The 24,510-nt window shown below is 44.0% G+C and overlaps 1 protein-coding gene across 1 annotated transcript in view; it reads right to left on the bottom strand.

The window, feature by feature from the left end:
* Positions 1 to 24,510, bottom strand: part of PTPRF (protein tyrosine phosphatase receptor type F) — a gene marked incomplete in the record, with an annotated part of 622,098 nt that overhangs the window by 50,875 nt on the left and 546,713 nt on the right. Inside the window, 5 exon segments of the mRNA XM_073593920.1 lie at positions 285 to 590; positions 6,272 to 6,416; positions 12,121 to 12,254; positions 12,590 to 13,171; positions 13,261 to 13,530. Coding sequence (XP_073450021.1) covers positions 285 to 590; positions 6,272 to 6,416; positions 12,121 to 12,254; positions 12,590 to 13,171; positions 13,261 to 13,530 — 1,437 coding nt within the window.

The raw sequence follows: 24,510 nt of genomic DNA, 5'->3' as shown, positions 1-24,510 counted from the left end.
TGGAAATCCATACTTAAGACACAAATGTCTGCCACAATGTTGTCAGATTTTTAGTACTGGGGGTGTGTTCCGTTCTGCAGTCACATCGAGCAGTGTGGTAAGGACAGAGTAGATGGACAGGACAGGAGAAGGACTAGGATACGGAAGGACAGAGAGCTTTTCAGGTGCACATAGAGTGCTTGGTGCCGCAACCCGGGAAAGTTGAGTGAAATAAGAAGCAGGTGATAAGGTGAGAGAAGCTTGCCCGCTGTGCAGAGAGGTGAGAGCACCTCCCGGACACTTACCATCCTCGTCCGTCCGGACTATAACCGGGGGGCTCTCAGGCCCGGCCCCCACGTCCGTGTGAGCTCTCACCCACACCCTGTACTCTGTCCACTTCTCCAGATCCTTGATCTCCCAGCTGGAGACGTCTGGCGGGATACTGTCCACAATGTGGCGGGACGTGTCCTCCCCGGTCACGGCCTGGTAGGCCAGCGAGTAACGGGTCAGAACTCCGTTGCGGCTAGATACCGGCGGAGCCACCCAACTTACCCGGATGGCGGTGGAGCTAAGGCTGGTACACTCCACGTCCTGCGGCGGCGCGGACGGTGCTAAAGATGAAAAAGAAAAAAAAAATGCAGGCAAAGGGAGGGAGATGAACACGGTGGATGCAACATGGCGAGGAGGCAAAATAAAAACAAAATACATGACTGTTACACATACACTGCTCTGTGCTCTCTTCAACAACTCCGTACACAATGGGAATTCAGGTGGGGAGAGCTCACCGCTAAATCACATCAGATTGTGGTTCAGCTTCTCCACAACCATGCAAGATTCCCACACCCGTATCATAGTGTTTATCATTCCCACACCCGTGTCATAGTGCTATGAAAGCAGCATTTTACAGTGACAGAGGTATGAGAACTTAAAAAAAAAAAAAGTCTTTACGCACAGCTTTGCCTTTAATATCCCCAACCCATCAGTTTAGGTTTTGTGGACTATAAGACCCAGCATGCACCTGTTGGGTAAAATGGCACAATGAGTTTTGTCTTAATTCACAATACTGGCCTCTTATTCTATTGCATCACATCCCTTATGTATAACATATTCAGTATATATAAAAAAACCTATTTAATTGTTAGGACTTTTAAGGTACTCTAATATTAACCCTATTTCTACTAACTTCCTGTCCCATAGCCAAAACAGGAAGTGATAGGAAATCCCTCCAAAATTAGGGAATCCCGGGGTGTCACCAGAACTAGTGTCCCCATTGGGAGATTTCCCCTCTATTCCTGTTCTGGGGACAACCCAAAGTGTGGGATTTTCTTTCACTTGCAATGGTACCAGTAAACAGGTCGAAAAGAGATGATGAATCTCCACACTATCCAAAAATTTAAAAAATAAATAATAAAAAAATGTTTTCCTTTTAGATCCATCCCATTTCGGCCAATGTCAACAGCTGGGTGCTGGGACTTGCAGTTCCACAAAGCATAACCTAAGGTTGTGTAGGAGAGATTAGTGACTCCGCTATATATGAAGATCTATTTTCTATGGTTCAGGCTTCTGCGTCACTCTAAACCTCTAATGCTGATGCCTATCATCTATTTGTATACCGGGGTAAGTACTGGACGACTATGCAGTCCGATAAAAGCACCTTAGCTATACACACAATCTTCCTCTCCTTCGTCCCGAATGCTTCGATTGTATGGGAATGGCTTTCACAGTAATCTGCTACAAGAACCCGGACTATACACATGAGATGTTTTTATTATTCCTGGGCAGAGCCAATCTGTGTACCACACAAGTCCCATGGAGGGCACGGGGTGGGGGTATTACTTGGTTAATATTTTTAATATAGCACCACAAATCCACAAATTGGTGACCGCAATCTACTGATCTTTAGTTTAGTAACACTTCTAGAAGTCGTCAATCCCAGAGCAGTGTAAGAGTGCAAGAACTAAAATGATGAGCAGAACACAAATTGATGCAATAAAGCACACTGACATGGCGGGGTATGATATCTGCATTATGGAAAAGCAGCGTGCAATGAGGACTCCACACACACAGCACACCATCTGCATGCACAGCACATTCAGCAAGCCCAATCCAACGCATATCATACCTCCTCTGCTACATATTGTATGGCAGGGGCAACCTACGCTTCATTAATAATATTGAAGGCTTCTTACACTCTCTTTTACCTAAACAGGACTTTGGAATAACCATTGTGCCCAATGGGGAATGTTTTATGTAGAGGTTTTTTTTTTTTTTTTTTTAAATATAACAAACAGATCATACTTACCTCCACTGTGCAGCTTTTTTTGCACAGAGTGGCCCCGAACCTCCTCTTCTGGGGTCCCCAGGCGGATCTCGCGGCTCCTTCCCACATCAGATAACCCCCTGGGACAGTGATGGTGAACCTTGGCACCCCAGATATTTTGGAACTACATTTCCCATGATGGTCATGCACTCTGCAGTATAGTTGAGCATCATGGGAAATGTAGTTCCAAAACATCTGGGGTGCCAAGGTTCGCCATCACTGCCCTAGGAGAAGCGCTCCCCTGAGGGGGTTACCTTGCGGGCACACTCCCGAGTCCAGCATTCGGCGTCCATAGCCCCCAAATGTATGACTCGGCCCCCTCCTCCCGCGTCATTGGATTGGATTGACAGCAGTGGGAGCCAATGGCTGCGCTGCTACCAATCTATCCAATTAGGACACGAGGCACCGGCCGGAGCTGGTGTGCTCGTTCCCGTTACGCAAATTTTCAGGTAAGTATAAGGGGGGCTCAGGGGGCGCTGCTGCAATTAATAAAATGTTTTTCACCTTAATGCATAGAATGCATTAAAGGAGTTGTAAAGGTAAAAATTTTTTCACCTTAATGCATTATATGCATTAAGGTGAAAAAACTTTTGACAATACCGCCGCCCCCAGCCCCCGCCCGTTTTACTTACCTGACACCTCGAATCTCCGCTGCTCGTTCCCGTCATCTCTATTGCAGCTCAGCCTGGTCGCTGATTGGCTGCAGTGGATAGATTGAAAGCAGCGCAGCCATTGGCTCGCGCTGCTGTCAATCACATCCGATGACGCAGCGCGCCGGGGGGGGGCCGAGTGATACAGTGAGCGGCTATAGCCGCCGGCTGTATCACGGGAGCGCGCCCGTAAGAACTCACCACCATGCGAGGGAGCTCGCATTAAGGTGGATAGTTCTTGCGGGGAGGAGCTGAAACAGCCGCCGAGGGACCCCAGAAGACCAGGTTCGGGGCCACTCTGTGCAGAACGAGCTGCACAGTGAAGGTAAGTATGATATGTTAGTTATTTTTAAAAATAAATAAAATTACCTTTACAACCCCTTTAAGGTGAAAAACGGCGAGGGTTTACAATCCCTTTAAGGCTCCATTCACACTTGTATGACTTGTCATGTATGACTGGACATTAAAGTTGCATGACAAGTTGTACCCCATGTTTTCCAGTGATAACCATTTATGGGTGACTTAAAGTTGCCGCAACTTCAAAGTAGTTTATGTGCTACTTTGGTCCAACTTTCATGCAACTTGAGGGCCATAGACGTCAATGTTAACCATGTTAAATAGGTACACTTCATACTATATGTAATACATGGGGGACCTTACTCCCAGGGACATCCATCTCCTGAGTGTTTTTCCATCAAACATCTTGGGTTTTCCACCTCAGCTCCCAGGGCTAGTGAATCGTTTGGCCGGCCTGTATCGCTCATCGCTCTATTTCAGACTCGTAGCTATATTGTAAGTATGGGTGGATATTTTCCATACTTTTTTCCTCTCATGCCTTCCTACATTGAGACCGATTATTAATGTGTACAACATATAATTATAGATATATATCAAGCATTTGCTCCTGATGAGTGGAGGTCATGTTGATGCCACTATCATGTTTACAGTCAGGATCATTCCATCAATTTTATTCTGTTTTATTGCAATATGTTGTAACAAGCATGCACTTTTATATATGTATTGTGTGATACACGGGTTGTGTGTCTGACATTATTATGCTATCTAATTATGTTGTTTTGGTTGTACACATCATATATGGAATATATTTTTATTCTATTATACTCTTTATGTGCATTGTATTGAAATTTAGTAATTACAGTAATATAACGAGCTGGTCAGACACAAATTGCATCATGGTCAACCCCCCCCCCCCCGCGGTATCCTTCATACAAAGTCCCAAACCCTTTTCTTCAATGAATAGACGTCAATGTTAACCCTCAAAAGTTGCATGAAAGTCATACCTGAATGTTATACAATGCAACTTGTGTCCAACATCAGTTGTCCATTATCACTGGTCAAAGCCAAAGTTGTATCCAAGTTTCACCAAAGTTACACAACAAAGTCAGCTCAACTTTGTAGTTGTACAAGTGTGAATGGAGCCTTAGTCTCCTTATGCTTTATTCATACTTGTACGACTCCAAAGTTGCTCCGACTTTTGAGCGCAACTTTGGTGCAGCTTTGGATGGTTGCAACTTGGATACAACTTTGGCTTTGACCAGTGATAATGGACAACTGTTGCACTGTATAACATCAAGGTATGAATTTCATGCAACTTTTGAGTGATAACATTGAAGTCTATGGCCCTCAAGTTGCATGAAAGTCAGACCAAAGTAGTGCATGAACTACTAGCCTCAGCAATTTTAAGTTGCACATATATGAATGGTTATCATTAGAAAACATGGTGAAAGATGTCCAAAGCTCCACGACAAGTCGCACAAGTGTGAATGGAGCCTAAGGCCCCTTTCACACTACCACGACTTAAAAGTCGCACGATTTTGCTGCAATTTCAGGGAATGCCTGTGTAAACTTGAGGTCTATGGACCTCAACTCACATTACAGTCAGACCAAAGTAGTACAGGGACTACTTTGAAATCGGCACGACTTGAAGTCGCACCTATATGAATGGTTATTTTTGGAAATCATGGGGAATGACTTATGCTACTTTTCAGTCCCAATTTGCAGGAGAAGTCGCACAAGTGTGAAAGGGGCCTAAGGCCCCTTTCACACTTGTGTGACTTGAAAGTCACGCGATTTTATTGCTTTTTTTTTCCCGCAATTTTGAAGCGACTTGAAGCAATGCCTGTTTAATCTCGAGGTCTATGGACTTCAAGTCGCATCAAAGTCAGACCAAAGTAGTGCAGGGACTACCTTGAAGTTGCTGCGACTTGAAGACGCACAGAAATGAATGGTACTCATTGGAAATCATGGGGTACGACTTGTCCTGCGACTTTGCAGTCCCAAGTCGCAGGACAAGTCGCACAAGTGTGAAAGGGGCCGTAAGGTATTGTATATGTATAGAAAAGTATCTAAGGGGTCTTTGTTGAAAGTTTCACTACCCGTCTCACCCCATCCCACAATATACAGGTCTGTGGGTCCAGTGCAGGTCAGCAGTATGTCCCAGATAGCACTGGGAAAGTAGGCAAGACGATGAAATTGTTCAAAAGCCCAGTTAGTATGTTGGTCAAATTATTATTTCCAGTGGCGGCCGGTGGTCATTTTTTTTTTTTTTGGGGGGGGACTTTTCTATTTAAACACCCAAGTATTAAAGTGGACCTTTGTGCATGAATAAATACCCACTATGACAGAATATACAACATATGTAAAACACCAACTTTTATCAATAAAAAAGCTGAGAGATCAGACTGCAACATTGGAACTTTGTGGCAAGTCACGGGATGAGAGGCTGTAACAGGGGCTGATCTGTGTCAGACATTTATGAACACAAACAAGGGACCAAGATTTACTTTATTGTGTCATCTTTGAGCTGATACATCAGCCCAGGAAGCAGATGTTGACTCTGGATGATGACGGAACAAAGATGGCTCCGTCCTTCCGGAGAGAAGAGCAGATGAAGCCATTGTCATGGGAAGTATTGTGATCTGTATGAGAGGTAATACATACTCAGGAGAGTTACACCGACACAATAGCTCGCATGCATGCACATCGCATAAACATTAAGGTGCTAGGTCCACTTTAGGATTACGATTAACAGTAATAATAATTTGAAGCTACAAGGGCTCTGCATGCCTTCCTCACTCCTCTGCCCATGAATGTCATTATAGAAGGAAGACGATGAACACCGCGGAAGGATGAGCTTGACTGAACAGCATGCGAGATCTCACACTTACCCCGAGAGTTCCGCCAGTCTTGACCATCCACACACTGCCCCCATGTGGAGAATCACACACACAACAGGCCGACTCCAGCCACACACACAACCCCCATCCCCCCCCCCCCCCCCGGACCATACAAAAATACTTACTGGACTGGGCCGTCCGAGCCTGGATCACAGAGGTGTAAACTCCCAGCCCCATCGCAGACGAAGCTGCAAGCTGAAAACTATACGAGGTGTCAGGCTTCAACCCCTCCACCGCATGGAACGACGCCGGACCAAAATTTATTTTTTGCTGAAAGAAAAAGAAAAAAAAACAAAATGATAAAAGATGATTCATGAGAGCAAATATCTTCTCAGTGACGACAGTTTACTCCGAGTTTTTTTAACATTAAAAAAAAAAAATTGCTGTTTTAATGCGGAAGAAAAAACCTCTTTCTATATCATGGTAAATATTTCAGTGAGAAGGCAAAAGTACTTCGGAACAACCCAAACCCTTCCCTCGCCTCTAACCTTAACACTAATCCTACCTCTAACCGTAATCCCCTGACCCCAACCATCTAACTAATACTAACCCTAACCCTATCCTAATACCAACCCTACCCCCTAACCCTATCCTAACTCTAATATTACCCCTACCCCCTAACCTATTCTAATACTAACCCTAATCTAATACTAACCCTACCCCCTAACCCTATCCTAACTCTAATATTACCCCTACCCCCTAACCTATTCTAATACTAACCCTAATCTAATACTAACCCTACCCCCTAACACTATCCTAACTCTAATACTAACCCTACTCTAATATTACCCCTACCCCCTAACCTATTCTAATACTAACCCTAATCTAATACTAACCCTACCCCTAACCTATTCTAATACTAACCCTAATCTAATACTAGCCCTACCCCCTAACCCTATCCTAACTCTAATACTAACCCTATTCTAATACTAACCCTACCCCCTAACCTATTCTAATACTAACCCTACCCCTAACCCTATCCTAACTCTACTAACCCTATTCTAATACTAACCCTACCCCCTAACCCTAGCCTAACTCTAATACTAACCCTACCCCTAACCTATTCTAATACTAACCCTACCCCTAACCTATTCTAACTCTAATACTAACCCTACCCCCTAACCTATTCTAATACTAACCCTTCCCCTAACTCTAATACTAACCCTACCCCCTAACCTATTCTAACTCTAATACCAACCTACCCCCTGACCCTATTCTAATACTAACCCTACCCCCTAACCCTATCCTAACTCTAATACTAACCCTAATCTAATACTAACCCTACCCCCTAACCCTATCCTAACTCTAATACTAACCCTATTCTAATACTAACCCTACCCCTAACCTATTCTAATACTAACCCTACCCCTAACCTATTCTAACTCTAATAATAACCCTACTCCTAACCTATCCTAACTCTAATACTAACCCTATTCTAATACTAACCGTACCCCCTAACCCTATCCTAACTCTAATACTAACCATACCCCCTAACCTATTCTAATATTAACCCTACCCCTAACCCTATCCTAACTCTAATATTACCCCTACCCCTAACCTATTCTAATACTAACCCTACCCCTAACCCTATCCTAACTCTAATATTACCCCTACCCCTAACCTATTCTAATACTAACCCTACCCCTAACCTATTCTAATACTAACCCTACCCCTAACCCTATCCTAACTCTAATATTACCCCTACCCCTAACCTATTCTAATACTAACCCTACCCCTAACCTATTCTAATACTAACCCTACCCCCTAACCCTATCCTAACTCTAATATTACCCCTACCCCTGACCTATTCTAATACTAACCCTACCCCTAACCTATTCTAATACTAACCCTAATCTAATACTAACCCTACCCCCTAACCTATCCTAACTCTAATACTAACCCTATTCTAATACTAACCCTACCCCAACTCTAATACTAACCCTACCCCTAACCTATTCTAATACTAACCCTACCCCTAACCTATTCTAATACTAACCCTTCCCCTAACTCTAATACTAACCCTACCCCCTAACCTATTCTAATACTCACCCTACCCCTAACCTATTCTAACTCTAATACTAACCCTACCCCCTAACCTATTCTAATACTAACCCTTCCCCTAACTCTAATACTAACCCTACCCCCTAACCTATTCTAATACTCACCCTACCCCTAACCTATTCTAACTCTAATACCAACCTACCCCCTGACCCTATTCTAATACTAACCCTACCCCTAACCTATTCTAATACTATCCCTACCCCCAACCTATTCTAACTCTAATACTAACCCTACCCCCTAACCTATTCTAATACTAACCCTTCCCCCTAACCTATTCTAATACTAACCCTTCCCCTAACTCTAATACTAACCCTACCCCCTAACCTATTCTAATACTCACCCTACCCCTAACCTATTCTAACTCTAATACCAACCTACCCCCTGACCCTATTCTAATACTAACCCGACCCCTAACCTATTCTAATACTAACCCTACCCCCAACCTATTCTAACTCTAATACTAACCCTACCCCCTAACCTATTCTAATACTAACCCTTCCCCTAACTCTAATACTAACCTACCCCTAACCTATTCTAACTCTAATACCAACCTACCCCCTGACCCTATTCTAATACTAACCCTACCCCCTAACCCAATCCTAACTCTAATACTAACCCTATTCCAACCCTACCTCCTAACCCTATTCTAAACCTATCCCTATTCTAACCTTATTCTAAACCTAATCCTAACCCCTTAACCCTATCCCAACCCTACCCCCTAACACTATTCTAATAATAATAAATAAGAATAAGAATAAACTCTGGCGATTTTTCTGACGGAGTTCCGCTGAAATAGACTTGCGCACACACGATCACACCAAAGTCCGATCGTTTAGAACGCGGTGACGTACAACACGTACGACGGGACTAGAAAAAGGAAGTTAAATAGCCAGTAGCCAATCGCTTCCCTTGGGTCCTTTTTGGTTCATCGGAATAGCATACAGATGAACGGATTTCCTGATAGGAATTGATTCCGTTGGAAAGATTTAAAACATGTTTTATTTCTAGGTCCGTCAGAATTTTCGAAAGAAAAAGTCAGATGAAGCCAACACACGATCGGAATATCCGATGAAACGATTACGTCTGACCTTTTCTGCTGGAAAGTCCGGTCGTGTGTACGTGGCATAATACTAACCCTAACCCTATCCTAACTCTAATACTAACCCTATTCTAAACCTAACCCTATTCTAACCTTATTCTAAACCTAATCCTAACCCCTTAACTCTATTCTAACCCTATCCTAACTGTAATACTAACCCTATTCTAATCCTAACCTTATTCTAAACCTAATCCTAACTTCCTAACCCTATCCCAACTCAAGTACTAACCCTATTATAATCCTAACCCTTTAACCTTAACCCCCTATCCCTGATACTATTCTAACTCCAACCCTAATTTCTAACATTTTAATGTTGAAACCTAACCTCACTCTAAACCTAACCCTCAAACCCTAACCCCCTAACTATAAATGTAACTATTCTCATCCTGACCCTCTAACCCTGACTCTTCTAACGCCAACCCTTTACGTCTAATATTTTAATGGTGGATCCTAACCCCCTAACCCTGCTCTAAGCCAAACTCTCTAATCCTAACCCTATTCTAACGCGAATCCTATAATAATCTTAGCTCTTTAACCTTAGCCCCCTATTCCTGACCCTATTCTAACTCTAACCCAAATGCCTGACATTTTAATGTTGAACCCTCTAACCCAACTCTAAACCCAACCCTCTAATTCTAACCTTATAAACCTAACCCTCTGACCCTATTCTAACTCTATTCCAATGCTGACCTTCTAAACCTAACCCCCTAACCTTGACCCTATTCTAACTCTATTCCAATGCTGACCTTCTAAACCTAACCCCCTAACCTTGACCCTATTCTAACTCTATTCCAATGCTGACCTTCTAAACCTAACCCCCTAACCTTGACCCTATTCTCACTCTATTCCAAAGCTGACCTTCTAAACATAACCCCCTAACCTTGACCCTATTCTCACTCTATTCCAAAGCTGACCTTCTAAACATAACCCCCTAACCTTGACCCTATTCTAACTCTATTCCAAAGCTGACCTTCTAAACCTAACCCCCTAACCTTGACCCTATTCTAACTCTATTCCAAAGCTGACCTTCTAAACCTAACCCCCTAACCTTGACCCTATTCTAACTCTATTCCAATGCTGACCTTCTAAACCTAACCCCTAACCTTGACCCTATTCTAATGTCAACAAATTAATACTGAACCCTAACCTCTAACTCTAAACCTATTCTAATCCTAACCCTCTAACCCCAACCCTATTCTTACTCTACCATACCTTCTAACATTTTAATTGTGAACCCAAACCTCTACCACTGAACCCCTATTTTCTCAGCAGTGATAGTCTAGTAATCGTGTTTTATCGTGTCAGTTTAGGTAACGCAGAATTAAAAAAAAAAAAACAAAAAAAACTCTTTGTGTAGAACAGTAAACACATCAGAAAACAAGCAAAAGTACTTTGGAAGGGTTACATTTTAATGTCGAACTAAAAATAAATGAGAACGCTTTTAAACTACCGCCCGGCTCTTCATCGGGTATACAAAGCGAAGGCTGAATATTAAAATATACATTTTAAATAAAAGCTGCATGAATTAGTCACAAGCCTACTGTTCTGGTTAACACAATAAATCATTCTTCTGAGTATTTTTTAGACCAGTTACACGGAGAATTAAAAAGGGTCGTCGGCCATATTCTGGCATTATTAGTTAGGCTGGAGAAAAATTTAGGAAAATATTTTCATTGATTATTTAACTCTGCACCCAGGGCTAAACAATCGTTCTATAGCATAATGGATCAGGCATGCCACCCCTTTATACATGTCACCACATTTCACAGTATACATACGGTATGTCTTCCGTCCTAGAGAGTAATGCTGTTGTGTGTACATATAGGGATATACCATGACTTTAAAGAGACAATACTATCATTGCATGCAGATATGACTTACAGTACCTTGAAATCGTATTCATACCCCTTGAAATTTTCCACATTTTGTCATGTTACAACCGAAAAAATTGACTCAGGGGGGCGCCATACAAATGCCCCCCACACTTTTCACATATTTGTAAAACATTTGGAAAACCATTTATCATTTTCCTTCCACTTCACAATTATGTGCCACTTTGTGTTGGTCTATCACATAAAATCCCAATAAAATACATTTACGCTTTTGGTTGTAACATGACAAAATGTGGAAAATTTCAAGGGGTATGAATACTTTTTCAAGGCACTGTATGTCCATAAACATGAATGTATGTAGGCTCCAATCCTGAAACATTGGGCCCCTTCACTAATTTCAAAGTGTAAAAGTAAGATCACACCCCTGTTTGCTGGATACCCCAATATACAGTTGTTTGTAAAAATGACAACCTGGAGTTGCAAAATTTGTATGATAAAAAGACAATACACACCAAGTCCAACTTGACAACTAAAGAAAAGAGAGTATTACAAGAGTTAGAATGCATTGAAAAGCTGGTGATAAACCCAGTGGACAAGGGAACCGAACTGGTGCTAATGGACAGAGAAAAATACATAATGATGTGTTTGCCACTACTCTACTCGTACGATAGGCTGGAGAAAAGCAAAGGCCTATCCAGGTCCATACACCTCACCAGGGTGGCTGAACCCCCTGTGTTCACCATGCAGGAGGGAAGCTGCTCAGCACAGGGCCCTAAAGATCACTGTAGTAGCACCGACTACGACAGTGATTCTCCGCTTCCACAGAGGTGGGTAAAAAGTTCTCTAAATGTTTCTGGGCTTATTTTTAACTGCTTTGTGTTCATCAGTACGTTCCAGCATGTATAATTTGGAGTCCTGCTGTTCCTAGCCATGATTTAGCTTTAATCTTTTGCTGTCTGCCCAATACGAAGACATCTGTTACCTTTGGTCCGTCCTGCCCCTCCCAGTACTGCAGTTCATAGGAGCTGATGCGTTCTTGCGAGGCGGACTGCCAGGTGAGCATTATTCGGGTGTCTGACTCTGCTTCTGCCTGGAAATTGACTGGCTGGGCAGGAACTGTGGGGAAAACAGAATCATTAGAATAATATAAAGTTCCACGTCTATAATATCAACAGTACGACAAATCTTTGTAGAATGCCGAAGACAGTGACACCCAGGAGGCAATGGTTACTTGTGTACAGGGACATGAAGGGTGTTAGCACAGGAAGTGAATGAAAAGATACTCAACAGACAGCATGTCTTACCTGACAGAGGTGCTAACCCTTCCCTGCCCTATCCAAAGCCTCCATAAAAAAAAAGTTTTTGGTGAAATGGAGCTTTAAGAATTATAAAATCTTATTCTTTATCAAAAATATTCACAAAAGTGGATACAACTTAAAGGAACCACTCACCTCCCTGTTGGGTCTTGACTTGGACCATATTTGAAGGTGGCCCGTCCCCAACAGACGTGAAGGCCAGAACCCGAATGCTATAAGTGATTCCGGTGGTTAGTCCTCCAATTGTGGTCAGAAGATTGTCCACTACATTGTGCTTTTGCCACATGCTGAATGGTAGATGTGGGTCAGATGTGTAATATACCCGGAATCCACGGATCTGTCCATTGGCTTCCTCTGGGTTATCCCACTGGACGACCATGGTACTGGAGCTGAGCATTCGAGCCTGGACATTCAAAGGAGGACCTGATGGAGCCTGTTCTCCTGTCCGTGCTTCCACCACTTCACTTGGAGGGCCCCGGCCGATGTTGTTGACGGCAATGATGCGGAATTCATATTCTGAGAAGGGGCTGAGGCCTCCGATACTGTAACGGGTGGTGGCCACACCATCAACCTCCTGAAATGAGCCTTCTGACAACTTGGGCTTATACTGTATGACGTAATAGGACAAAGGTTCTGGGTTTCCAGAATCCCATGTCAAGGTGACACTGGTGGCTGTAGTCTCTGTTACCATCACGGCTACTGGTGGCTTTGGCAAAGCTGGAAGAGTGGAGAAAGTGAGATAAATCAAGTACATTGAAGCTTATCCATTCCTTCTTCTATCTGCCGCCCTGTTCATGTGCACTTACCTTTCACTGTAATTTGTGCCACTGCCTCAATCACGCCAAGGGAAGAGATCGCCACGCAGGTGTAATTGGCAGATTCCCGAATATTGGTCAATTCCAAAACATTGCGGCCTACCGGCATCTCTTCCTCTTTGGTAAGTTCTTCTGCGCCGGCCATCCACTTTACATAAGGCATGGGGGCACCGACTGCGACACAGGTCAGGTTCACACTGCCCCCGGGCATCACTTCGTGGTTACTAGGGGGGATGGAGAAACGCGGGGCCACACGGCGTACTGCAAAGGGGCAAACAGGAGCAGGGTTTAGGCACAAACAGAGGTAAAGCTTCAGCAAAAAACATATTGCATTCAAACAGATCACCTGCAAGAAACCTACTCTTCAGAAATGCTTTATTCTCTTTAGTCAGAATACAAGTTAATCCTGAATCTGAACATTTTATGTATAAAAGTCCCCTTCAAATAACAGTCAGGAGGTCTATTCTTCAAAAACAATCAATAAAAGATTCTAAAGACTTGGCTTTGTGAATGAAATTCAATAATGACTCTGTGGAAGGCGATTGTTGAGAAGAAGAAAAGGTCTGGATGGCCTGAGATGCCAACAATTCACTCACCTGTATACATTTCAACCATAATCAAAAAAAATATACCATTTTAAGACCACATGTCTAAGTCCTATCGACACAACCTCCTCAATATAAATCTCACAGAACATTCCCCAAGGTTCATTAATGAAAGGAGCACAATCAATAAGCAATACCAAGGAGGTGATAGAATAACCTGCCATGTTATTCACACTCAGAGTATCTAATTTATGTGTGGAAAATTTTTTCAAAGCCCAACTTTGACCAAAATGTATTTCTTTGTTTTATATAGAGTGGAGAACCTCTGCCATTATTGAAGGATTTCCTGAACAAATCCTGCCCTTTGTGATAGGCGTCTCTGGAACAGGAAGTGAGGAGTTATGTCCACAAAAAGTGGCACACGCTGCAGTAATTTTTTTTTTTTTTTTGTAGATGAAGAGTCAGAACTTCTAAAAAGTTTGGCTTGCCAGTTGGGAAGCTTTTCTCCCATCTTGGTCAACGCAACAGTCAACAAGACAGGAAGTAAGGTGAAATCCTCCTAATGGGAACATACACTATATTGCCAAACATATTGGGACGCCTGCCTTTACATGCACATGACCTTTAATGGCATCCCGGTCTTAGCCCATAGGGTTCAATATTGAGTTGGCCCACCCTTTGCAGCTATAACAGCTTCAACTCTTCTGGAAAGGCTGTCCACAAGGTTTAGGAGTGTGTCTATGGGAATGTTTGACCATTCTTTCAAAAGCTCATTTGTGAGGTCAGGTACTTATGTGTACGAGAAGGCCTGGCTTGCTGTCTCCGCTCTAATTCATCCCAAAGGTGTCTTACTGGGTTGAGGTCATGACTGTGTGAAGGACAGTCAAGTTCCTCCATCCCAAACCCGCTCATCCATGTCTTTATGGACATTGCTTTGTTTACTGGTCCAAATCATTTGGGGATTATGGTGTGGGGTTGTTTTTCAGGGGTTGGGCTTGGCCCTTTAGTTCCAGTGAACGGAACCCTTAAAGTATCAGCATACCAAGACATTTTGGACAATTTCATGCGCCCAAATTTGTGGGAACAGTTTGGGGATTGCTCCTTCCTGTTCCAACATGACTGCACACCAGTGTACAAAGCAAGGTCCATAAAGACATGATGAGCGAGTTTGGGGTGGAGGAACTTGACTGGCCTGCCTCAACCTTTGGGATGAATTAGAGCAGAGACTGCGATCTAGGCCTGCTCATCTACCTCAGTGCCTGACCTCACAAATGCGCTTCTGGAAAAATGGTCAAACATTCCCATAGACACCCTCCTAAGCCTTGTGGACGGCCTTCCCAGAAGAGTTAAAGCTGTTATAGCTGCAAAGGGTGGGCCAACTCAATATTGGACCCTACAGACTAAGACTGGGATGCCATTAAAGTTCATGTACATGTAAAGGCAGGCGCCCCTATACTTTTGGCAATATAGTGTATGTTGCAAAAAAAAAAAAAAAAAACTAAAAGAGGTTCCCATCCTTTCCAACTTTAGCCAAAACTAAACAGAAAAAAAAGAGTTTTTATCTGGAGTTGGGTCTTAGGAGCAATAGGCATAAACATCAAGGGCATACAGTCCTTATAAATATACAATAAAAGACATCATGAATTCATAGAACAGCTTTTGGTCTTTAGATCTATAACATTCTGACTTCATTATATAAAACTTGGGATTCCACCAGCCCAGCTGGGTGAGGCCAATGTGCATGGCAATGGTATGATGGTGGTCTTGTTTCCAGTGTAGCATCTTGACTGCTTCCTTTTTCTGTGAGCGCAGCTTGGAGAGGAAAGGAGACAGCGGTGCATCCAGGTGCATCCAGCGGCATCAGGTGAGGACAAGAGATGGTGACCATTCACAGAACATGCTTCGAGCAGGAAAGAAAAGGACACAGGAGGGCCAAGGAAGAGGGAGAAACACAATGGCTGGTGGGGTAAAAAGGGATATCAAGGACCATGCTCCAGTAGTTGTAGGACTCAGAGGTTGTAATACATGCATGTTATACCAGGGTTATTATGTCAAGTTTTTCTTTATCCTACCTATCTTTTGACCTTATACATTTCTTCAATAGCCAGTTGGACACAAGTAGATGTCTCTGACACCTTTAACCTGATAAGTGCTGCTTTATCTCCTCATCTCCATTATGTGACTGCAATATGACTAATTAAGTTCTCGCGCACAACTTCCAGTTCCCCAAGAACAATAATTAACAATGAAAAAGAGAACTAGGAAAGCACGTCTGTGCGCACTCTGATATACAAGACAGATTTACATCCATGTAACTTATGCATACCAGGGCTACCAAATTTGACCTGGGCATCTAAGCTTCAAAGATCCCTGATCATGACTTGCTGCTAAACATTAGTGCCTAAATTTGTGACCTCACAGTGCACTTCTCATGCCTAGAGCCTCACAGCTGTATATCTTTAGTGTGGGATCATCTAAGGCCCTGTTGTCTCTGACTGTAAGGCCGGCCATAGACGGAGAAAACTTCTTTCCTGCAACCTTGGATTGCAGGGAAGAAAGTTGCTTGATTCCCCCACAGTGTTGACAGGGGAATCCCTTTAAGTCAGGGCCATTGTGTTTTCCAGCCGGGGGGGGGGGGGTTGGGGGGTTGGGGAAGCCATCCCCGGTAGGAGAATACAGTGAGTATTGCTAGCGGCTATAACAGCCACTAGCAATAATCACACGTAAAATCCGGCTGGCTCATTGTACCACAATTGATCAACTTGGTTACATTTAGCCTACCCATCCGTGGTTTGAATCTCCGCCAGTTTCTGCTGATTTGGCCAAAATTAGAACCGTCTATGGGTGGCTTAAGACAGGCCATAGATTATGCAATTCCCCCACCAACACTGACTGTGTTGATGGAGGAATCCCTCTCGTGGAGCTATTGTGTTCTCCCGGCAGGGGTGGTGGTGGGGGGGGGGGCACAGGGAGTCGGCCCTGCTGGGAGAACACAGTGATTGTTGCTAGCGGCTGCAGCCGCTGGCAAAAATTGCATGCTAGATATCCGACATGCTGCTTGTACCCAATCAGCCTGCCCATAGATGGATCGAATATCGTCCGGTCCCTGCTGAACCAGCAGAGATTTGAACCATCAATGGCCGGCTTTAGTTTCACCAGAGTGACATTTGATAAACTAATTGTGCTGTGCTCAGTGTTCTCCTTGCTGGAAAAGAAGCTGTACCTGAGCACTTACAGTGCAAGGTTCTCCCTGCTTCATTCATTCTGTAGATCTGTGCTTCCTCCACCACTTTTTCTAAATTACCCCATTAGTCATTATGGGGGCAGCTGACAGAAGCTAGCAAAGCCCTGCTCTCCTATCAAGATGGCCACCTCCACACAGCGCAGAACAAGGTGTGGTAAATCAGTAATGGAGAAAAGATCAGCTGCAGGGAGCCTACAATAAGTACTGGTGGCTGGTCCTTTGCCCTCTGCTTGACTTTTTTTAGCCACATGTTCCACAGTTTAGATCCTCTTTTAGGTCTACAACTATATGCCCACTTAAGATTACTGTGAACACCCTGTTAAAGGAAGTGGAAAAAGAAATCTACACTACAATTATTCTTGGTTTAGAATCAGTAGCCTGAGCTGGCTTTTCACGGCTTAACTTTCTTTTTTTGCATGTAAAATTGCCTGGTTCAAAATATTCATGCGAATGTCAAGATAACACAAAGAGAAAATAAAACTGAATGTAATATTCCACAAAAAAAAAAAAAAAAAAAAAAGGATTTCATTTTTTTCTGAAGTCGATTGGTGATAAAAAGCAAGGACAGTTGGCAGGCGCGTAAACGAAAAACGCTCAAAGCAATTACTGCACTCCAAAAAGTGCTGAGCCAGAGCAGCCGCGATCAGGAGATCCAGTCTCCGCAGTAAGGTGATAGAGCGCGCTGCGACCCTCCTGTGACCGCAGCTTCCCTCACCAAGAGGAGGTTAGGCTGGCACAAGGCACAGGAGCAGAAGGAGGAAGAATGAAGGCTGCTGAATAATTCAGGAGGCATTAGCGTGCAGTTACAGCCTGCGGTGCAACAGAATCTTTGATACGTTTTCCCCATACCACGATCGGTGATGTCCAAATCGCCAAGAGGCTCTCACGTTGCACCGTGCGGTGACCTCACTGCATTAACTGGCTACTCAATACCACCCTCATCCATCCCTGGAGACGGTGCCAGGCCGATAACTCCCCCCCAAATGGTGGCATCTCCTTTCATTCATCTCACATCAACAGGAAGGAACGGAGGGACCCGGAGCCAAGAGAGCTAATAGGCCTCTTCACGGATGCCACTTAGGAAAGAGCTTTTGTAAAAGTGACTGTTCAGTGAGGGGGGCTGCGATTGGATTTCGTACTAGAACAATGTACGTTTTCAGCAAAAAAAAAAAAAAGAAACAAATGATTGGAGATATTAAAGCATATATGTGGGTAACCCGAGGAGGGCGATAAGTAGGTCCTGGTGGTACTTTAAATTCATAACTGCAGTTTTAGTTGGATCTTATATATTGTTGGTCTCAAAACTACAGCCCTTAGCTTGCCTTTATCGGCCCTTTATTCCTGCCACTGACACCAACAATGAGGCATTATTCCTGCCACTGACACCAACAATGAGGCATTATTCCTGCCACTGACACCAACAATGAGGCATTATTCCTGCCACTGACACCAACAATGAGGCATTATTCCTGCCACTGACACCAACGATAGGGGAAAATTCCTTCCAAGTAGACCTATTTCTCCCCCTAATACCAAAGATCTGCCATTGTTTACTTCCACTGGTCACAGTTCGGCCCCCATAAAGTCTGAGGGACAGTAAACCGGCCCTTTCTTTAGAAAGTTTGGAGACATCTGTTATATAAAGATCCAGGCTGGTATTAAAAAACCTTTTCAGGGTAAGCCTGAATCATTACAAATTACAGCAATAGTATCATTTTCTCAATAAAAGCTCCAGGTTTTAAACTGCCCTCGAACTCAAGTCAGTGACTGTGCCTAGGCTAAAATTATCTCATCAGTTTGCTGCAGGCATTTTGTCATATCTGAACCAGCATCTCAGTTCAGAAAGTAGAATAGCATTTGTATACTCTGAACTCTATAGTAGGGGTCTCCAAACTTTCTAAACAGGGGGCAAGTTTACTGTCCTTTGGACTTTAGGGGGGCCGGACTGTGGCCAATGGAAGTAGAAAAAGTCCTGACGTCAGTGGGAATAAACAATGTCCCATCATTGGTGTCAGTTGGAGGAATTGTGCCCCATCATTGGTGTCAGTGAGAGGAATTGTGTCCCATCTATGGTGTCAGTGAGAGGAATTGTGCCCCATTGTTGGTGTCAGTGAGAGGAATTGTGCCCCATTGTTGGTGTCAGTGAGAGGAATTGTGCCCCATTGTTGGTGTCATTGGGAGGAATTGTGCCCCATTGTTGGTGTCATTGGACCTAACTGTTGGTGTCATTGGGAGGAATTGTGCCCCATTGTTGGTGTCATTGGGAGGAATTGTGCCCCATTGTTGGTGTCATTGGGAGGAATTGTGCCCCATTGTTGGTGTCATTGGGAGGAATTGTGCCCCATTGTTGGTGTCATTGGACCTAACTGTTGGTGTCATTGGGAGGAATTGTGCCCCATTGTTGGTGTCATTGGACCTAACTGTTGGTGTCATTGGGAGGAATTGTGCCCCATTGTTGGTGTCATTGGGAGGAACTGTGCCCCATGATTGGTCTCAGTGGGGGGGAGAGGGGTGAATTCTGCCCCATTGTTGGTATTAGTGGATGAAATAGTGCCCCAAGGGCTGGATAAAAGCAAGCAAAGGGCCACATCTGGCCCCCCGGGTCACAGTTTATCACTGCTTTATAGCATGGACATTGGTTGTGGAGCTGATACGTTTATGGGGCTATTAAGGAACACACTGATGTTTAGGTGGGCTGACAAGAGAAAGAGCTCAATGTGATGACCTTCACTACTAAGGCATACAGTAGGTGGGGCAGAGGCACGGAATCGTCAGGCCTGCAGCCTCTAACATGTGTCTCCCTCCTTACAGGAATAACCAGGAGGTGTGCCTCTGAGGGGTTGATTTACTAAAGGTAAATAGACTGTGCGCTTTTGCACGTGCACAGCTTAGTAAATGAGGTAAAGCTCCACATTACAAAGAATACCCAATCAAATGCAAGGAAAATTAAAAAACAAAACAAAAAAAAAAACATAATTTTTGCTTGCACATGATTAGATGATGGAAGTCAGCAGAACTCCCACTCATTTACCAATCTCTAGAACAAGGGTCAAGGGTCTCCAAACTTTCTAAGCAAAGGGCCAGTTTAGTGTCTTTCAGGCTTTAGGGGGGCTGGACTGTGGTCAATGGGAGTAAACAATGACCCATCTTTGATATTAGGGGAATTATTAGTGTCAGTGGAAGAAATAGTACCCCATCAATGGTGCCAGTGGAAAGAAAAGTACCCCATCACTGGTGTCAGTGGAAGGAATAGTACGCCGTCAGTGGAAGGAATAGAGTCCCATTGTGGGTGTCAGTGGGAGGAATAGTGCCCTATCATTGATGTCGGTGAGAGGCATAGTGCCCCAATATTGATGTCATTGGAATGAATATTGCCCCATCGTGGGTGTCAATGGAAGGAGTATTGCCCCATCGTGAGTGTCAGTGGAAGGCATATTGCCCCATTGTTAATGTCAGTGGGAGGAGTAGTGGCCCAAGGGCCAGACAGGGGCAAACTTAGGGCTGCATTCGGCCCCTGGGCCATAACTTGGGGACCACTGCTCTAGAGCAACTGCACTCGCAAAGTGCACAGTCTATTTGCCTTTAGTAAATCCACCCCAGTAAGCCCATTCTCAGTCATCTGCGCACACTTACATGTTGCATGTCTCTGTTCATGTATCTCTACAAATGTAACGGACAAAGGTAGGTCCAGTTCTGCTGCAGAGGGGCGGTTTCCATTTTTCTGGCCGCCACTCATTCAAAGTGTGCAGATTTCTCTCTTTGTTACAAAATGCCGTTGACAAGTTAGTATTAATCCTGTCGACAATGAGCAATGTCAAATAGGCGTGGGGCTGAGCAAGCGGACCATAAAGGCAGACTGCGGAGGTAGGTATACCCAGTAAAACGTGGCATTAATTGACTCTAAAGTACCTATTGCAGCACCGTCAATGTGCTGTGCTTGGCTTGGCACTGAGCTCGCTGGGACAGTTTAGAGGACAGAAACGGCGAGGATAATGGACGACAAAAGAAAAATGCTGAATCCTCGTGGGACATTAATGCTCGGGCATGGAAATGATATTCATAACAAGAGCATTAAGAGGAGCCCCGGCCGGCTGGTCAGAGCAGGGACAGCGATTCTGTGTCAGCCAGACCAGCGTCAATCACCGGCGATTATCTCCTGTCCTGAAAAACACGGCGATGGCTTAAAGCTGATGTTTAACATATTCTGCCAGTCAGTCCCTCCGCGACTCAATTCGCAGACGCGGCGTTCCCAAAACGGACGTTAGCAGGTCAACACCTGGAGGAGATTTGCAAAAAAGTTACTTGGAAAAAGCACAGTTCATTGTCTGCGGATATATAAAAAAAGAAAAAAAGAAAAAGGACTTATTGAAATTTAGAAATGTGTTGCAATGAGCTTGACAGTTCGGTGGGCCTGACATTTAAAACGATGAAATTTGCACGCTGGGAACTGGGATCAAAGCATTTCATTCCTCTCCCCATCTATGCCAATCCTTTTAAAGGGCACACTTGCCACCATAGTCATCCCAGCCACCCCTGTTCATGGACCACACTGAATACGCCCACTTTCTGGGAGGTTGTGCCCAGATTACACCCACTTTCTGGGAGGTTCTGCCCAGAATATGCCCATTTTCCAGGTGGTCCTGCCCATAACGGAGAACCGCCCACAAGCTACTGAAGTTAAATACTAGTTTTATAGTCACCGTGCATGTTCAGTAACTCAATTAATTAGTGATGCACCGAAATTCCGCCTGCCGAAAATTATCGGCCAAAACTTCAGCGTTGCTGCCGAAAACACCCGCCATTTTGCCTTGCTTATAGTGTGGTTTTTGCTTAGATCATGTGACTCAACACGGGTGCATTTTTGATGCGTTCTTGCTGCGTTTTCTATGCAATTTAATGGGGAGGTGCGTTATTGGTGCAGTTTGCCAAATATGCACCAAAAAAGCAGCAAGCAGGATTTTTAACACCGTTTCCGACAATGGCCAACAATAGATTCATATATATATATATATATTATTTATTTATTTTTTTAAAAACAATTTCGGTTTTCGGCCAATTGCATTAAGAATTTTCGGTTTCGATACCAAAATTTTCATTTCGGTGCGCCACTACAATTGTTGGTGAAGCTATGATCTTGAGACACAGCACCTAGATGTGGGGTTGTCCCTGCAAATCTGGGATGTTTTCAATGGGGAGGAACGTTCTTGGTGCAGTTTGCCAGACATGCATCAAAAAAGCAGCAAGCAGGATTTTTAACACGGCCAACAATAAATTCATATTCATTTTAAATTCATGATATTAATTAAAAAGCTGAATATAATACAATTATTTATAAATATATATATATATATATATATATATATATATATATATATATATATATATATATATATATATATATATATATATTATTTAAAAACTGTCAATTTCGGGTTTCGGCCAAGTGCATCCTGAATTGAACAAGCTGAAGTTAGAAGCTGATTGGCTACCAAGCACAGCTGCACCAGATTTTTGCACTTTCCAATTTTAGTAAATCAAGCCCATGGTTTGACCAGTTTGGTGTAGAGGAACTGGAGTACCTATGGGATGACTTGGAATGTCAACTGCAAGACAAGACTTTTTTTTTTGGTGTGCTCAATGCGGGACCCAACATATGAGTCTTCTCATTCAACATCAGTACCTGACCTTAGAATGGAGGTTGTTGTAGCTACAAAGGGGGGAAAGGGGCAACTCCATATTTCTGGGGAGTGGGATGTCCAATAAGCTCATATAAGTGTGGTGCTCAGATGTTCACAAAGACAGCTCCAAACAAACTTGGTTTAACCAGTTTGGTATTGAGAAACTCGATAAAAGCCCTGAACTCAACCCTACTGAATACCTTTGAGATGAATTGGAATGCTGTTTGTGGGCCAGGTCTTCTCCTCCAAAATCAGTACCTGACCTGACAGTTGGGCCCAAATTCTCACAGACACCCTATAAAGCCTTGTGGAAAGTTTTCCCAGAAGAATGGAGGTTGTTGTTGCTACAAAGGGGGGAAAGGGGCAACTCAATTTTCCTGGGGGATGGGATGTCAAATGAGCTCATATAAGTGTGGTGCTCAGATGTTCACAAAGACAGCTCCAAACAAACTCGGTTTAACCAGCTTGGTGTTGAGAAACTTGGCAAAAGTCCTGACCTCAACCCTACTGAATACCTTTGAGATTAATTGGAATGCTGTTTGTGGTCCAGGTTTCCTCATCCAACATCAGTACCTGACCTGAAAAATGGGCCCAAATTCTCACAGGACACCCTCCAAAGTCTTGTGCAAAGTTTTCCCAGAAGAGTAGAGGCTGTTAAAGCCACAAGGTGGGGAGGTCCTATTAATAGCCATGGTTTTGGAATGGGGTGCCCAATAATGCCCACAGTCAGACTTTTGGCCACATTGTGTTGAAGCAGTCATCCATATTTGGTAGACGCTTGGCAAAATGGACACACTGGTGGAGGTGGAAGATCGAAAGAGAGAGAGGAGCAAAAAAAGTGTATTGCCACAGCCATCATCAGAGAGTTCTTCCTCCAGGCGCTTTGCCGCCCAAAGCACCACAATTACGTGCCATGCACAGACATTTGAGAAGCAGAGACAAAGCCATGGCGGGGATACACCTCAATAAGCCTGAGCTGTTCCTGTGACTGTCACCGCTGACATGTTACGTATGAGTCCCTGCCCGTTTTTGGATTCCATTTCACGTCTAACTTCTAAGCTAAATAATTTGGCACAGGCGGTCAGAACTGGGGCCCACTGTGTATCATTATGGGACCCCTGGCTTCGGAGCGGGCGTTGGTGCTCAGATGATCACATGCTGGGGGTTCACAAGGGGGCAGGCACACTCTGCAATTTGCATTCGCTCAGGGAAATTTTCTCAGATGAAAATAGCACAGAGGGGGAGGGAGGACGGCGAGCTGATCGGCGGTGCACAGATAAAAGAACCCTTTAATATATGACCTTGCAGCGTTGCAGAGCAATAATTAAATGCCTGGGTGAGCCGAAGCGGCTTCCAGGAACACAGCGGAGGGGGGGGGGGGGGGGGCGTTGTACGTGTCGTTATCCGCTGCCAAACAAATAAAGACCCCCTCCACTGGGACCACCGCTGCCTGGCGCGTGGAATGCTTGGAGGGACACGAGTGGTGACTGAGGAGGCCGAGCTTATTCCCGACTGTTACCGGCCACCTGTGACAAACTTTAGCAATTAAACTTACTGTGCATGGTTTGTGCAGAATAGGAGTACTTAAAGGGGAACTAGTTGGATATCACATTAATAAGCGAACCCCACTCAAAAGTGATGTTTCAGATGCACGAGGAGTTCAGTTGCTTGAGTTCTGCACTTGTCTCCTCCATTACTTCATACTTACAGCAAGAGTTAGAGAAGCTCCTATGTCTTAGATAGTAGGGCAATCATACCATTTTAATCATCTAGT

The sequence above is a fragment of the Aquarana catesbeiana genome, linkage group LG07 (genome assembly GCF_042186555.1).
Source record: "Aquarana catesbeiana isolate 2022-GZ linkage group LG07, ASM4218655v1, whole genome shotgun sequence".
Lineage (NCBI taxonomy): Eukaryota > Metazoa > Chordata > Amphibia > Anura > Ranidae > Aquarana > Aquarana catesbeiana.
This window is presented reverse-complemented; position numbering and strand designations above follow the sequence as displayed.